The following is a 17,091-nucleotide window of genomic DNA, read 5'->3' on the forward strand; positions in this document are numbered from 1 at the left end:
GTGATTTATTTTGCATTAGTAAAAGTATATTTATAGGTAAAGTGATTATGGTGAGTCATACTAAAATCAAACACTCCAGAACACTTTATTGAAAAAAATGACCAACAATCAAAACTGCAGTAAAAGTGCTACATGTAACCCTCAGCATAGCTTAGTGCCACATCTTTTTTCAGAGCTACATTATACTTACAAGAAAACAAACAAGACCAACAGCCGGAAGTTTGGTCATATTATCTCACTGACTGGTGGCCTTGTGTGTTTACAGTAATTATATCAAGTTAAAACAAGCACCTTTGAACAGAATAGTAAGAAACCATCAACTTCAACATGTTGTACTCACTATTTTGGTTACATTCCAACTACCATAACAGGCAAATAATGAAAAATGTCCTCCCAGCAGACATCAGTGTCATTGAACCATACTGATATTGCAGTAGGTTAAATAAAACGACACTTACGTGAACACATAACACGTACATGTGGTTCAAAGAAAGCAAGAATGATACATTTGAAATACCTGAATTGTGATTTTGACATAGTGCCTTTAGCCTGAGAGAAGGGACTGAAAATGCATCTTTACACAGCTGTAGAAATGAAATCATACACTTGTATGGCTACAGTTATTACACAAATTTGGCCAGCATATATTTAGCAAGAACTGCAAAACTCTAAGCAAACTGCCAAATGAACTGAAACATGGTTTACAGTATCCATAAACTGTAGTAAGTCAACAACTCTCTTGAAAACATTGGCCTTTTATGTACACTGCCTACAAATCCTAATGCTACTGGGTATCATTAAAGATCTCTTAAGAGTAAATAAAAAATATATTTCTTACAAAAAGAAATGAACAACCAAAGGGACCTGCGGGACGTTTTCTTCTCTCACATCCTTATAAGTCTTCACAGAGAAAGTGCTTTTGAGTTTCAAGGCATACTTTCTCTCCCCCCTAACCCCTGTCCTCCGGCCGGCCTACACCAGCGACCCGGCCTGGCTCTGCGCGGGCACCATGATGGCTACAGAGCCCAGGCGTGTCAGAGTGGAGCAGCTCATTTGTGGGGACACAGCGAGGGGAGGGGGCACCTGAGGCTGAGCCCCCTCAGTCCTGTTGGCGACCGCAGGGCTCCTCAGAAGCTGCGCAGGGTCCCCATTTGTGCTGCGGGGTCTCTTATGTTTGCGTGGGGTTCCTCCGCTGTTGTACCCCGGGAGACCCTGCAGTGTGTTGGCTTCTCCAGGTCGCAGCTGGTAGGCGTGGATAACTGAGCCGGTGTCTGATGTGGACGCCGGGGAGTATGGGTAGTTGTAGTTAGGATGGCGGGGGTCTCGGGGTCGAGGACTGGTGGCTATGGAGGACAGCGTGCCGTTCTTGGATATGATGTCAGAGCCGGTGTTACTCTTCGCCCATGATACTCTCTTTGGTGCCTGAGCATCCTCCCTGTAACAGGAAGAAAGAAGAGAGGTTGAGAGGAACGCAGAGAAAGCAAAAACTCATAATTATTAGAATTACTAATATAAAAAATTACAGGTAGGAAATAGGGCAACACACATTCAGCTTCACTGTTTTCTGAGTACTGGCAAAACTGTGTGTATTGCGAAAATATAGATGACCTATATCTTCTGAGACAGCATGTATTGCAAATACAAACATTGTGTGAAATTTCACTTTTAATAATATTAAAGTAACAAAATGTACATTTAATTGTAAATGCATTGATATCAAAATGAGCTATTAGAAGCAAAGTACTTATTAGGAGGCTTTAGTGTAATAATATTATAAACCTATATAGTGTAAAAATTATTAACATGGTATTTTATGTTTAGCTGGTCATGGTGGAGCAACTTATACAAGCACTTTTTGTACATTAAATCTTATTTGATGATATAGGACTATAGCTTCCAGATTAGAATAGACGTGTAAAACATTTGATCATATCCTTTTGAAACACAGTGCAATAGAAATTCAAGTGGCATTGAATCCAGAATAAAGTATTGCATTGCATTTACTCGCACTAACTCAATGTCATAATTATTAAATGCAGAGGCATAGACTGTTGCTTTTGGAAAAATGCAAGGAAAAACTGAGTGAGTGCTCGCCCTACTTAATTATTTAGTGGTTATATGTTAAAGGGGACCTATCATGAAAAATGCACTTTTGTACGTCTTTTATACATGAATATGTGTCCCCGGTGTTCCAGGGAACTCACCAAGTGTCAGAAAACACAACCCTCTCTCTTTTCCTCCATACCCAAATCTCTAAAAACGGGGCTGCAACGGATCTGATACAGACTGATACAGATTTGAACATTTCTCTGACGTCAGGACGGAGGAGCTCCGCCTATATGGCCAACTCTCCACCTATCAGGGGAATGAGAGGTTGCCGTGGCATGGTAACAGCATGGTAACATGACGCTCGTAACTCGGCCCCTCCTTTGCAGGGGGGCGTGGTCAGCTGCAGCGCATGCAAAGACAGGGGTGGAGGAGAGCAAAATAGAGCGAAATGAGGCATGGCTAAAATGTATGATCTGTTTGGTATTTTGAAAAAGAAAACTGATAAATATACCTTATATAGGTATGGCCCTACAATATATTATTCAAATATAGCATGATAGGTCCACTTTAAATGAATAAAAAGATTGAATATGAGTACAGCCTCTTCCTTCCTTATTGCATGTAAAAAAGTATAGTACAAAGCATATACACTTTCTGTATGTGGAATGTATAAAGGGGGTGTTGTAATGGATAGCTTCAGCTTGTACATGCTGTATTAAATGTCTCACTTGATCTCGTTGGCCATCTCCTCCTCAGTGTCCTTTCTCCTTTTCAGTATGAATATGAGGAAGAGCACCATGGCCACCAGTCCCACTATGGACCCCAGTGTAGCAGCTGCAATCATTCCTGCATTGGAAGCTGGGAAACAGATGACAGATCAGTGTTCAGACACACAGTGCCTGGTGTGTGGTGTAGTAGGCATACTGTGTTCTGTACGTACAGGTGATAACCTCCAGGTTAATGGAGCAGCTGTCGGAGCCCGCCGTGTTGATGGCTCTGCAGATGTATTTCCCTGACATGCTTTTAGTGAGGTTGCTCAGCCTGAGGGTGCCGTGTCTCTCATCTGCAAAGAAAACCACAGGGTTACATACACGTAGCGATCATATATTTATGTGATCCGTGCAAGTAGGCTTGGTACAACTAGAAAACGATACAGGTCGACATGAAATTGTTATACCACAGTATCACACACTAGGGAACTACAATTATAGAGTAACAAACACAACTTTACTGCGAGAACGAACTGTATAGGGACATGTCCTTATTAAAATATATCATAGATCATGTACATAAGGGACATAAACCTTCCATCATTGACCATAAATATGGATAAATGGATAACGTGATATAAATGTGGCTGTGAACTGTGTTTTACAATGCATGAAATACATACACTGATTCCGGATTCACTTATTGAAAAAGTGTTATATTTTCCTCTTCATTTACGACCGAATGATGTATTGTTTAACACAGAGATATGCTGACAATGTGTGATACCCTCTCTGTGCAACAACATATCAAGGTGGTGTTGAATCATTATTTACTGATTTCATTCACAACGCAAAATGTAATCCACTATTGGCCCACTTCCAGTCCCTACAGCATATGGTTTATTTATGTTGTATCCCTCAGCAGAGAGCTCTGCAGAGGATAATACAGTGTTGCTACATAATGATGTTTTCTTCAGCAGATTTTTAGTTCTAGTAGGTTCTCACACTGAGGTTATCACACAGCTGTAAGCGTGTGTGTATCCCTCTCAGTGCTTTCATAACTGGGTATTTCCTTTCAACACAATCTGTTCTTCTTCACACATCTGGCTTAAAGCGCCGTGTTGTAGCAAACATGGACTGTAAGAAAATAAACACGCTTTATGGAGGGACTTATCACATAAAATCCTCTGAAATCCAATCTTATACGTCACATTGCAGCATGTCTTTATCTGATGCTTTTTTGCTTTCGTGTGGAACGTGAGGAAATGACAGTGGGTGTTAGTCCTAAAGTGTTGTTCCGGTGGGTGTTTTATAAGTGTTCCGGTGCGCCTGTCAATCCCCACAGAGAGAAAGCAATGCAACACAGGGACTCATCCAAATCATCCCGGGCTGAACGTCAAGGTTCCGCATTATGCCAGCAAGCAGCATTTTAATGTGAGAGACCAGAAAATCCTTAATTTTCAGTCGTCGTCATCAATCTAAACAGCTGCCTTCCTCCCAAAGTTTGGGTGTCCTGAATGAGCTTTGTGTTATTTTTGCACCATCTGCCACTGCACCACCAGGAGGTGAATGCAGGCAGGTGCACACAAACCACTGCCAACAGTAGAAGCACAGAAAATCCCTCCCCAAGTGTAACTGAATGAAAAAGACAGACATTTTGTACCATCATTTGCTGCTGCTTGTAAGTAGTTTGCTGAATTGTGAGTTCCCTGAAATCACACAACATAGCTTTATTGGTAACTTTATTAAGTGTGATATGCACTTATCCCTCTCTGATTATTGAATCCGCTGGCTTGGAAACCAGCTGCGGAGAACCAGACCCAATTATGACAGATAAGCAGGACACCAGCTGACCTGGAGCTTGGATCGAGTTCAAGCCTGCAGCGTGATCACATCCCAGCGGCAGATCTGAGAGGTGCTGCCTCATATCAAGACAGGGGCATTACTCATATTACACAGCCGTCACTGCAAGGTCACCGGGCCGCATTTGTCAAAGCCCCGACACATGACAAGTGATTAATGTATAATGAGGCTCATCATGGTACAGTACAGCCGGCCACTACACATGACAAGCTGCAGAGGATTAGTTCACAATTGATGTGAGAGACCATACACAAAAATCTAAATAAATCATAAAGCTAATGCACAACCAATTATTGTAATGTACTCTCTGCTATTTATTAAGCTAGCTGCATATTTACTGTACAAACATGACGTGATATTCTCAACCCAGTTCACCCTCAGCAAGAAATTATCCTATTTTTCAAAATGTCATACCACTCCTTGAAAATCTTATTATTTTCCTCCTTCTTTGGACTCAGGGATATGTTCATAAAACATGGTAAAGAATCTCAATGAATGCAACAGGATGACAGCTAAATCTTAAACATCATACACGCTGCAAAGATTTAAAGAACAAATTCAACCCTTATTTTACAAATAAGTAAATAGATAACAATGGAAATATATGCAAAAAGTCTCATGAAAACCCTCATCATGGATATATTCAGGAACATATTCCAATATGAAACAGCTGCTTATATCACAACAAGCGTATTCACTGACATCCAAATATTTAGATGATTTAATCATGAATGTTTAGGGAAAATTCGATTTCTTAAAGGTTAAGTGGGATTATTACTGGCTAGACACCTACATGAATGCTAAGCCTTTTCCTTTTTGATGGTTTCCATTTACTACAATTAATCATATAAGCATTTATACAAACTGGGTTGATTTGTTTGACTTTAAAGCTTCTCCTACAGCTTAAGGGCTGGGATTTGAGGAGAGACATGTTGACACGGTTTGCAGGTGAGGAGGTGGGATGGGAGCTCGGGAAATAAATGGAAAATGTATGAGTGATAACCCTTACCAATGAACCCAAGGACAAATATGGGCTGGGGACAGGCTCTCCATTCTGTTTTTTGTGTGTTTTTTTTTGTTTTTTTGCAGAAAGAAAGATGGCAGAAAGAGAGAGTGAGCAATGAGAGGTCGGGAGGGAACGGTACAAACTGATGGGGAGGGAACGGGAGTGCAGTCCCAAATCCAACTTATGCCTCTTAGAGGGGTGGATCAAGTAATGACATGGGGCTTGTTAGATTAGGCACCAAGGTTAACAGGAAATGAGGAGGATCAGCAGAGAGAGAAAACACAGACAGAGAGAGAGAGAAAGAGATTGCTGAAAGAGATAAGCAGTGATAGCAGAGTTCAAGAGTCATGGAGAGTCATAGAGAGAGCATACATCAGCGCAGATACAAAGATGGGTTTCTGTGTTGATGTAAGAGGGTGCGGACACACATGTGATGCCGGCACACAGATCTACAAAACCATTAGTCTATGCACAATCAGACCGAGTAGTTTTTCATTTTTCCAGTCTGAGGACCTTTGTTCTATAAAGAGATGAGGGCTGAAGATCAAAGCAGTTAAGTCAATACTCAATCAATCAGTCTAAGTCAGAAACAGATGGTGCTCTTTCTGTAGCATCATCGGGAAACACATCTACAAATGCATTTTTCTTTCATCCTTGCATGGACAGAGCTGCGAGAGGAATATGTTTATATCTGTTAAGAGGATTCATGCTGCATGTTATTGTGCGATTGAAAGATCTTAGTTACATCTTTAGCACCTACGCGTTATCCTGCAATCTGCACCTGGACTTATGATGCTGTGACCTGCTGCATGTAAGGTGCTAGGGGCAGCAGGAGGGGGATTCAGATTTGTACTTCAATGATTCCTTTACCATTTTTGCATCTGTGTGACACAAGCACATAAATTATATATATATATATATATATATATATATATATATATATATATATATGGAGGGAATATTTTGTATTCCCTCCAAAATAACAGGTACTGTACAGGTGGGTTTTTTACAAGGATGTCTGTATATGACGTGATAAGCGAGTGTAAGATTTGTCTCAGTTGTGTGAAAGCTTTTCTTTAACCAAAAAATAAATGATAAAAATGTGTATCTTCATACTTTTTCTTGTTAGACATCAGATATGTTATCATTGCTTAATGCTCAACTCTAGCATTTTCCAAATAAAATCTAAATGAAATATTAGCTTAAATGAACTGAGTTCCTGTTCCTGTGTTCTTCAACTAAATATAACCCCAAATCCTTCACCGAAAAGAAAAGGTAGCCTCTTCTTTTTACTCGTTTAGCTTAATTGCTGTTGAAGTCTGGTAATATTGCGATTGAGGCGAGACATTTTTGTGTTTCTATCATAGAACCCATAAGAAAGTTGTTCAATTACCTTTTTCAAAGCTGCAATCAGCACAAAATAAAACTATCTGTCAAAAGATACTACATGAGGTACAGTACAGTTTGTAAATGTGTTTTCTTTCAAATGAACTGACAGTTAAAGTATAGTCATTAAAATCCTTGTTATGCGCTGAGAGAATACTCACTCTGCATGGGGGAGAAAAACACCTCAGACGTGGGTGCAGCTTTGGTCCATTTGTACTGAGGGACAGGTTTTCCCTGACTGGACTGACAGCTCAGAGTCACGTTGCCCTTCATCACTGGGTTCCCCGTCAGGGTGCACAGCGGGGGGGAAGGAGGGACTGCAGACAGACACACAGATGTAGTGCAAGAGGTTAAGCTAGGAATACGTTAACAATGACCTTTTATTGAACTTGTACGTTAGGCTTTAATCCACAGCCAACAAAGTGGAGATTTCACAGGGAGTAGCATTATTGCATACATGAAGTAAATGTTTTAATCCCTGTTGTTTCAATCTGCTGCTGGAGGATGACATCATGACCTCAGAGGCAAGTGGCAGATGATTTCCATTTGGACAGTGCTTTCACATAAATATAGGACTTATTAGACACCAGTCAGATCTGAAATCCTTCAAAACGTGTTCAGCATTTGATTTCCAAATCCGAGGAAATGTGTGAGCTGTGTGGCAGAGCGATTAAATCTAACCTTTGATATTCTCCTGTGATGCTGCGGTTCATTACCTTTGACATTAAGGCGCACCTTTCCCAAAATGACAGCACTTCCAGGGATGATGACAGTGCAGGCGTAGGACCCGGAGTCAGTCTCCTGGGTGTTGTTGATGTAGATGGAGAGGTTGGCGGAGGGCATGGGCGCACTGAAGCCCACTCTCTTGGTGAACTCGTTCTGACCGTGCCCTATCTCGCCTGAGCTAAAGGTTATTACCTTAACCGGAAGAAAAACAAAGCAACACTGAACACTGCAGCATAGCACTATTGCACTGTTATTAATAATCATTGTACATTCTTAGAATACATTTCTGAGTCTGCTACTTTTTCCTGAAATGCAATCCTTTTTTGAAAATGAGTTACTATGGTCACTTTTATATCTGGTCATCGGGGTGAAACTTTATAATTGTATTGGCTCTGGCCATATATATATATATATATATATGTGTGCAGATTAACTATATAACACAAATCAACGTCCTTCATAAAGATAATCCTGACATGTACAGATGGTTGGTGTCAAATTTTAGGGAGATTTTCTGTTAAGAGATAAGCTTGCAGGCACCGGACACTGTTTAGATTATATTAATCATGCAAAGATCGTGCACACTGACACATACACACAGAGGACGTGCAGCTATGAGCAGTTTGAAATGCGGTTCGTGCCATATATAGGAGGTGCAGCAAAAAAGTATAGATAAAATGTCATTAGTGGCATCCTTTCGTAATAACGGCCATCTTTCCTTCCACTACACATCCGCAGTGGTGTTGGCAATAATCCTAATCTCTATAGATCATATTACATATTACTGGATGGATTTCCCAACATATAATATAAATGTCATGCAGTACAAAACAGGCAATTTTCCTCTCACATAATATTCTGAAGTGACAGAAGCCAAGTACTGACAATGCCAGATATTCATTTTGTATTTGTATAATAATAACATGAACAAAAAACGTAATTACATTTGACGTCTTCATGTTTTATCTAAACTGTTAATATTTCAAAAATAAATGTATAGGAAACATGTCTAGCTATTGATAACATATACAGCTGCTAGCATAATAGTAAAATAAGAAGGCGTAGAAAAAATCTGAAATTTCACAAATTGGAAAATCTGGAACCAGAGAGCTAATGCAATTTGCTGGAATAAAAAAAGAAATAAAATATCTACAGATTGTTGGAATATTTTAAACTCAACATTTTGGTTTGTAGATATATCAATTGAGTAGTAGTAGTAGTGAGCTAGTTGTAAGAGGAGGAGCATCGGCAATCACACTGAATTTAATTGAATCCCTTTTAAGAAGTTCTACTTTGTATACACAAGGAGAGGTCGTCAGATCATTGCGGATTGCATTTTGACCTTCTCACCGGCTTTGATTCTTTCCCCTCTAAGAGCCACACGACAGAGTTTTTGTTGATGTCTGAGAGGGGGCTGTACCAGGCCTCTAACATCACCATCTGGCCCCTGACCACCTCCAGGTCTCTTCTGGGGATCTCCACATCCTTGGTGTCACCTGGAACAACAACACAGGAAACACTTTGTCACTTGTGACATTTAGCAGAGGCTCAGCAGATGATGTTGTTTTTATGATTTGGGGCAGCTAGCAAATCTGAAATAGGTGTTAATATCTTAGTATTTTCATCTTGTTTCATGCTTCAATTCCATGAATAAAAAGGCTTCTTTGTGTTATGTGATATTTATAGTTTGTTTTATTTCATCCTTTTTGTTTCCTGTCTTTGCATGCCTAGCGTTACAGTATTTGGATTATTAAATAATCTGATGATATTTTTCTCAGTGTAAAATCCCTGAAAATATCAAGATAGAAAAGGCCTATAACAATTTCCTAAGCCTGATTTGATGTTTTCAAACATCTGGTTTTGTCCAAAAAATACATTAAGTTTGAAATGATATAAAACAGAGAAAGGCAACAAATTCTCACGGTTGAGAAATTAGAACGACAGGATGTTTTCGGTTATTTTGCTGGGAAAACAATGAATTCAATTAGATTTTTCACATTACAAATTGCATAATACATTTTGATAACCTTGCAGATATTTATTCACTTAGCCAGCTAACTTTGCTGCTGGGATTTAACAATTAAAAAAAAAAAGTGTTTCTGAAAAACAATAAAATAATTAGTCATCAAATTGAATTTCATAACTGTGACCTCAGCAGATATAATCTTTTAGGCTCCTTTATAATCAGCAACAACCTTGGGTTCACTCAATCCCAAACTTGCTTTTACATCTTGGTGTGTGTGTGTGTGTGTGTGTGTGTGTGTGTGTGTGTGTGTGTGTGTGTGTGTGTGTGTGTGTGTGTGTGTGTGTGTGTGTGTGTGTGTGAGAGAGAGTGTGTCTGTGTGTGTGTGCTTTCCTTGTAGATTCTGTACATCAAGCTACCTGAACTAAGACAAGGCAAACTTATCACATATGGAATCAGACAAAAGCAGAGTGAAGACATTTTCTTCAGAATTAAAGGTAAATATTATCATATTATATGATTCTCCTCCTGATCCCCCAGTTTAAAAAACAGCACTATTTCCAGCTGTATGCCCATGCATTAGAAGTTTAAGTTTCTTAACTGCATCCTTCTGAGAAGTTGAAATTCACCAATAAGGAGATAAAGTACTTATTAGCAGGTTTCATCAGGCATCATTGCACATGTTGTACTGTATCTTATAATACTCCTATGATGACTTTATACAAAGTTCAACCACTAAAAATTACAATATTGCTTTTCCATAATACATTACCGGTCTGCATTAAACATGGATTAAATTATGTTTCTCCAGACACAAGTTCAGCACAAGGCATCCATTTTCATTTTCTGAATCCATTTGAGGAAGGGGAATTCAAAATCTAAAGCCAAAATCCAAATGTAAAGTAAGAGCAGTTTAGGTGCATGGATTATCAGAATGATAACAACAATTATATGTGATTTAAAGAATCCTGCGCACACAAGTACAACAAAACTAATAATACAACAATTGTTTTCACATAGACTAGATGGGCAAAAAGAGAGGGTTGATAAAATAACATATTAAAGAAAACAAAATGATGATGTCCAACTCACAGGGTGCCCAGTCACCCGAACCCGACAGCTGAAGCTGGATCACCTGATCCCAGCAGTCGGTGTCTACTTGTGTCTCCAGTTTGAAGCTTGGTTTAAAAAAAACTCATAAGAAAAAAAGAAAATTCTTTCCAATAAAATCCTCCTATGGTAGAGAAAACCATGAAAAGTGTCCCTCATGTGCTCCAATGATACACAGAGTGGATGTTTGGATAGAGGGGAATACACCGAGAGAGGGAGAGTTGTGATCCATAAACAGGCAGCTGAAATCTCCACATCTGCTCCGCCAGACACGCCTTCCTTCTTTTCCTGACTGAAAGCGTGCAGAGGCAGCAGAATTAAGTGATTTGCTGTGCCGGTGGGGCAGGCGAACAGATGAAGAGAAAAGTGCATGTGTAGGAGATATTAAGCCAGAGAGATGAACATACACTTCTTTTTTTACTTTTAGAATTGCTGCAGTGTTTTCTTATTTCTTCTTGGAACTAAATGACCCTGCAGCTGTGAGACTCCTGTCCCTTAGATTCTGAATCTCTAAATCTAAGTCCTGCTGACTAATCCCCGTACAATCCCAGGCTCAATCCTCTCACCTCACGTGAGCAAAAAAGCTCAGCTGGACATGGATATGATCTAACACATGGTCACTACCCCAACCACGGCTTCTGGTGATACCATCATCATCATGGTAACAGCATTTACATTCTCTGAATTTCAATTAGCAAATCACTTTGCTTGATATTTAATCATTTGTGTCATGCGACGTCTGTGGGGTCCACATGTTGTGAGGCATCCAGCATGTGAGCAAAACATCCGGCCAGGAACATTTGTATGGCTCAAAAGTAACCAACAGTTACATTTACAAATTCTACAGAAGATACAGAATGATAGACTTGAGTTCTATTAATATTAAAAGTTTATTGCAGTTAATCTTTCCGCAAAATATACTCCATCACAAGCGAAAGTGATGTTACAGTTTAACTGTGTGTAATAACGACACGTTCACAGAGCCTAAAAACACTGTATTTGTAGTCTATTTCTGTTATATTGCACAAATCAAGGTGATGACAAACCAAGTAGGCTACCAAACATTTACATAGCACAACAGAAACAAGACACACATTTTTGAATTGCTACAGTAAGTTGTTAGTCTCCGAATATGCATGAATAAATATATAAGTAATGATTATTCACACAGAGTGCTCATGCTACTCTTAAAGGTGGGGTATGTACATTTGGAGAAACCAGCTCGAGTGCGCTAGCATTTGAAAGTACACAACCGGAAAACATCTGCCTCTTCCTTCAGACTTCCTTATAGAGCCCCTCCTCCAACACACACGAACGTGCACATGACCAATGAGGGCACAAGATAAGTTTGTGCACAGATGGAAGGCTGACAGGCAGGTAGGCCATCCAGTTATTTTAGCCGGGCCGGCTAAAATAATTGGTCGTGCTTTTTACAGTACTACGGCTTCCACAGATGAACATTTTTTAATGGATTTATTGTCAAAGCATTTAATATATTCATTGCTATCGGGATGTTGAGAGCATTCCATGGAATATAACAAAAAGTGTTTCTGAAATAAATGACATACCCCACCTTTAAGTGTTTAATAAATAGCAAATGTTTACATATCAGTCTTTACTTACGCCTTCTTATTTTACTATTATGCTAGCAGCTGTATATGTTATCAATAGCTAGACATGCTAATATGACATATTTCTGGATGGCGATGGACCGTCATTGATAATTATAGAGTAGGACATCCACCCACAGAAGAATCCAGGGCATAGCTTTAATCAGCAACACATACAAGATGTGTGTATTGTGCGACATACATGCACAAATCTCTAATCATAAAGCATGTCAGCATATCCAGCATTACCTCATGTCAGTGTCGAGCAGTAAAGCCATCTATTGGACATGCATGCAGTAGATTAATATCTTTATCATCACCATCGTTCCTACAGACGTCAACCTATCAGCCTGTTTTTGATCAGAATGTATAGCAGCCCCATCTCTTATTTTTACCCCCACAAATTCTGTTGCCCTGATTTCATTTTCAGCAGCCATTGTGTTAGCTGTGACCGACATGTGTGCCCTGTAACAATATTGTAAGAACACTGAGAAAAAGGCCGTGTCTGAGTTAAATCCGAGATCGAAATGAAATCTCTCTCTCCTGTATAATACCGTGAAGTGCGTTTACACGTAGATTAATATATATATATATGGTGGGCTGGAGACACAATCAGAAGGGATCAGGTTCTCTGTTGTTAGATGAGACTCCTTCATGTTTATCCTCAAAACTGTGTCATTCAATTGTTTATTAAATGAAGGAAAATCTTCCCTAATCCAAGGCTGTCTCCATCTGGGATGTGTGTGCGTTTGGCTGCAGAAACATACAGATAGAGGGGGTTAAGATGAGGATATGGGTATGATGTCAATCTAAGTCCTAAAAGAAAAAAAATGAAAAGCTGCCAATAAAGGGGATAAAATAATGATACTATGAAGTCTCTGTAAACTTTGTCCTAATTACATTTGGCTAAGGGCAATCGCTCAGCCTAGCCACGCTTTATATCTGCTAATTGGATTCTTTCTTTTAGAATAAACTGTGTTTTTTTGTTTTTGTTTTCTTACTCTGCAGGGCATTTTGGCTATGAGACATTGGCGGAGTCAACAGCAATTAAAAAGGCAGGGACGCCTGAATGCAAACCTGCAGATACTAATCAAAGAAGAGTCCGCCCCGTCATGCATGTCTGAGCAGGGGCACAATTAACAGATTAAATGTGACTATGTTGTGGGACCATGACTCATCCATAGAGGGCAGCACACGCACAGTATAAAAGAGATCCTCTGATTGTAGAAAAAACCACAGAGGAAATCTTGATTTCACTAAAATCTCTGAATGTTAGACTCAACAAATACATAAATGACAAGTAATCATAAGCAATATAGGTAAACTGTGTGTACGTATGGATGAACAGGTGTTCAGTTTGTTACTGAAATACATGGGATTTGCATGTCTAACAAGGCAACCTAATTCTGCTGTGATGTTGTGATCAAATGAAGGATAAAAAGTCAGTTCCTCTCCCAAAGCCCTCAGGGTGCCACGGAGAGGCCTGTGTGAAGATTAACTGATCCTCTTTAACCAGCCCCACTCTATCTCCCCCAGTAATCTCTGCTTCCACCCATGTCTTTCTCCCATGTGAGTCCCTCTCCACTGCTAAAGCTTTAGCTCAGGCTCAGATTTACCCTCCATCTACACCTCTAGACATCGATTGAACGGGGTGGCCCTTCCGCCTTAAAAATATGTCCTGATAATCTGAAGCAGCAACATGGTTTGAAGGTCAAAGGTCCTGGACATGATTTTTCAGATTTTCAAGTGGTGCTGTAAACAACGTTGAAGTAACAGAAAATGTTTCAAGTTTTTAATACCTCTTTATACATTTATTTCAGATTTGTTTTGATTAACATGTCAGTCACCCATCAGCTCGGCACAGCAGGGAGTCTTCTCCACTACGGAGAGGTCGACTCGGAGCCTTCTGCTGGATGCTCGGGGGGGCTTTTTAAAATACTATTTGGACAGAATCAGCAGCAGCTACACACGTGCCAGTATCAGCATAGCTTTCAGGTGAGCTGTGTAGCAACAGGCATGCAGCAGGTGTGCACACAGTACTGAAGGCCCAAGTAAATTGTCATGATTAAAAAAGTGTGTTGCATATATGCTGCAGTGAGTGGAGTTCTCCATGGGGGTGGAGTAGCTGCCTTGAGTTGACTGCCTTCACTAGATCGCTTAACCTCTTTTTCACAACTGATCTCCTTTATTTGGAAGGAAAGTAAAGAGAAAGACATAACTAGAAACAAACGTGTAACTGTTAAGACTTTTAATTGCCGAACAATGCCTCATCCTTTACCCTATGCTACATTAAAGGTGAAGTGTGTGAGTCTATAATGTGATGAAGCCTTGCCAGACCACAAAATGATGTTTTGTGAACACATGAATTGGTACTGTGACTGGACTTAAAGAAGCCCTATTATGTTTTTGGGGTTTTCCCTTTCCTGGAGTGTGTTATATATTGGTGTATGTAAATGTTCTAAAAAGTCTAAAATCCCAAAGTTCACGCCAGAGGGAGTTTCTCTCCCACACACTCCCCCCTGCCTGAAACGCCTCCATTTCTCTTCTTTGTTTACTTCCATAACATAGAGACATCAATATATAACTCTTGTGCTTCGATCGGTTATCGCTCCAACACATTGTACTTGACAGTCTAAGTGGCGGTTGACGGATCACAACAGAGCCGGCCAGCTAACCAATCAGAGCAGACTGGGCTCTGGTTTAAGACAGAGGGGGAAAATAGGTGCTGCAGCACAGGATGTATGAGACAAATACATAACTTTTTAAACATAAAAGCATGGAAACATGTCACAGTAGAGGCACAAAATATAAATATAAACCTGAAAGTTCATCAGGATTAATAAGTGTTATAAAAAACATAATGTAAATTGTACTCAATTAACATAAGGACACAACCATTAAAAAAAGGAAAATTATAGTCAATTATTTCCATTAGTCAATAGAAATAATTGTTAATATCAGCATGCAACATCTCTGTAAATCCAATACTGGCATTAAGCAGTTCTGTGCAATGACTCACTTGCTGCAACTTGAACCAGAAATATTTTTCGAAAGATGTACCTTGTTATCAACAGGGTAGAAATGACGGAACAATGTCTTTATTCTCATGGAATAAATTGCGGTTTAGTCCAACTTTGTGCTACATTATTAATTGAGGGTTGTTTTTTTTTATCTCTACAGCATGTTTTGTCTGTGCTGAGCGGAAATCTGTGTCAGAGCAGTGATAACAAAGTCTTAAAATGAACCCTTAAACGCCTAGCCATGCAAGAACAGACAACATAATAATACATTATGTAAGCGTCAGATTTTTTCCCCTCATTATAATCGTTCATTATTCTTGACGAAATCTGGATGACCTTCAGTTTTACTTTTATAAAGGCATTTGACAAGTGAGGAACAGAATTGCACATTGTTAAAGATTAGTTGATGGCAAATGAGGACAAACATGAACAAAGATTAGGACTGAGCCAAAAAAAAAAGGGGGTTATTCCCTGACTTATTGACAGACAGCAAAGAGAGGAATGTAGGACAACAAAATAGCTTTGTTGGTGTAAAACCGCCTTTTGTACTGACCCTACAGGCTTTGAACAGATGGTGCTTTAATAATAAATATTAGGAAAGGCTCCTTTAAATTGGATTACATTAGTGTAATCTCTGCAGCTATTTTAAACCATTTTGAGTGTGCTATCTCATCAAAGTAGCTTTAATCCCTTTTAACTTTTGATTGTGTTTAAATTGATTCTCCCCGCGCACATGGTTCCAAACTCCCACAACATCCCTCTGGTTCTCACTGCCACCTCAGTCCCTTTAACTCTTACACGCACACTTAATATTAAGGCACATATTGTTGTTTACAATATCTCCACTTCCAGCACTCGGCAGATGTACAAGCCCACTCACGACAAAATTGAAATTATTTCACTGAACTGAGTGGAAGAATTACCATGCTTTGTGTTTGGGGTTAATTTGTCATCCGTCAGTCTTTCCCCAATTTTTTTAAAGGTTAAAAACAGACAAAAGACTTCCCTTGCCCTTTCCTTTGTTAACAAATATTGTTTTATTACTGCCAATGGGTTACTATAAGTGTTTAATATGCATCATTGTATCTTTATGTACAGTATGTTATGTATTGTTGCGTTATTCGTGTGGTCTTGCAGTCCAGCACCAAAGAAATACTTAATTTTAATGCAAATCGAAAGGGCAATCTGAGTATAAAAATAACATTGTGAGTGAAAGAAAGAGATTGTCATATAATGCATGGTTCAGCAGCCCTCTGTTTAAACACAGCCACATACTCAGAGAATGTCTTCATTGCCAGCAGCACAGAACAAAAAACAGTGCATTGAAAAAACAAAAGCGTTAACAATCTATAATATTTATTTTACTGTCAACAAACATAGTGTTGATATATTCTTTATATTACACTTGACATTTTATCAATATTATTGCTTGATGACATCGACAAAGTTGGTGATTATTGACATTGGTGTTATAATCGTGTTGTCTTAGTCATGGAAAAAAAAATATATTTAGTCAAAGTGTTCATTAAAGAAATAGCACAGTAACACACACTTGTAAAATAAGAGAAATGGGACCTATCAAAGCTCTTGCAGCCTTCAATTTACTTGACATATGAGCCCAAATACCACCAACAAAATAATGCCATCG

The 17,091-nt window shown here is 39.2% G+C and overlaps 1 protein-coding gene across 2 annotated transcripts in view; it reads right to left on the reverse strand.

Moving 5' to 3' along the window:
• Positions 1 to 61: 61 nt before the first annotated feature.
• The window catches only part of esamb (endothelial cell adhesion molecule b), a 39,996-nt gene continuing 22,966 nt past the window's right edge, over positions 62 to 17,091 (reverse strand). Inside the window, exons 1-7 of one of the 2 annotated variants that reach the window (XM_034113044.1) lie at positions 10,796 to 11,006; positions 9,091 to 9,236; positions 7,731 to 7,932; positions 7,176 to 7,331; positions 2,990 to 3,112; positions 2,778 to 2,907; positions 62 to 1,435 (exon numbers count right to left, since the gene is read on the reverse strand). In XM_034113044.1, coding sequence (XP_033968935.1) covers positions 973 to 1,435; positions 2,778 to 2,907; positions 2,990 to 3,112; positions 7,176 to 7,331; positions 7,731 to 7,932; positions 9,091 to 9,180 — 1,164 coding nt within the window. In that variant the 5' untranslated portion in view covers positions 9,181 to 9,236; positions 10,796 to 11,006 and the 3' untranslated portion in view covers positions 62 to 972. Of the gene's footprint in view, positions 1,436 to 2,777; positions 2,908 to 2,989; positions 3,113 to 7,175; positions 7,332 to 7,730; positions 7,933 to 9,090; positions 9,237 to 10,795; positions 11,007 to 17,091 lie in introns of those variants that run through there. The other variant, XM_034113043.1, reaches the window with a different exon arrangement.

Source organism: Trematomus bernacchii, unplaced genomic scaffold (genome assembly GCF_902827165.1).
Source record: "Trematomus bernacchii unplaced genomic scaffold, fTreBer1.1, whole genome shotgun sequence".
Classification (NCBI taxonomy): domain Eukaryota; kingdom Metazoa; phylum Chordata; class Actinopteri; order Perciformes; family Nototheniidae; genus Trematomus; species Trematomus bernacchii.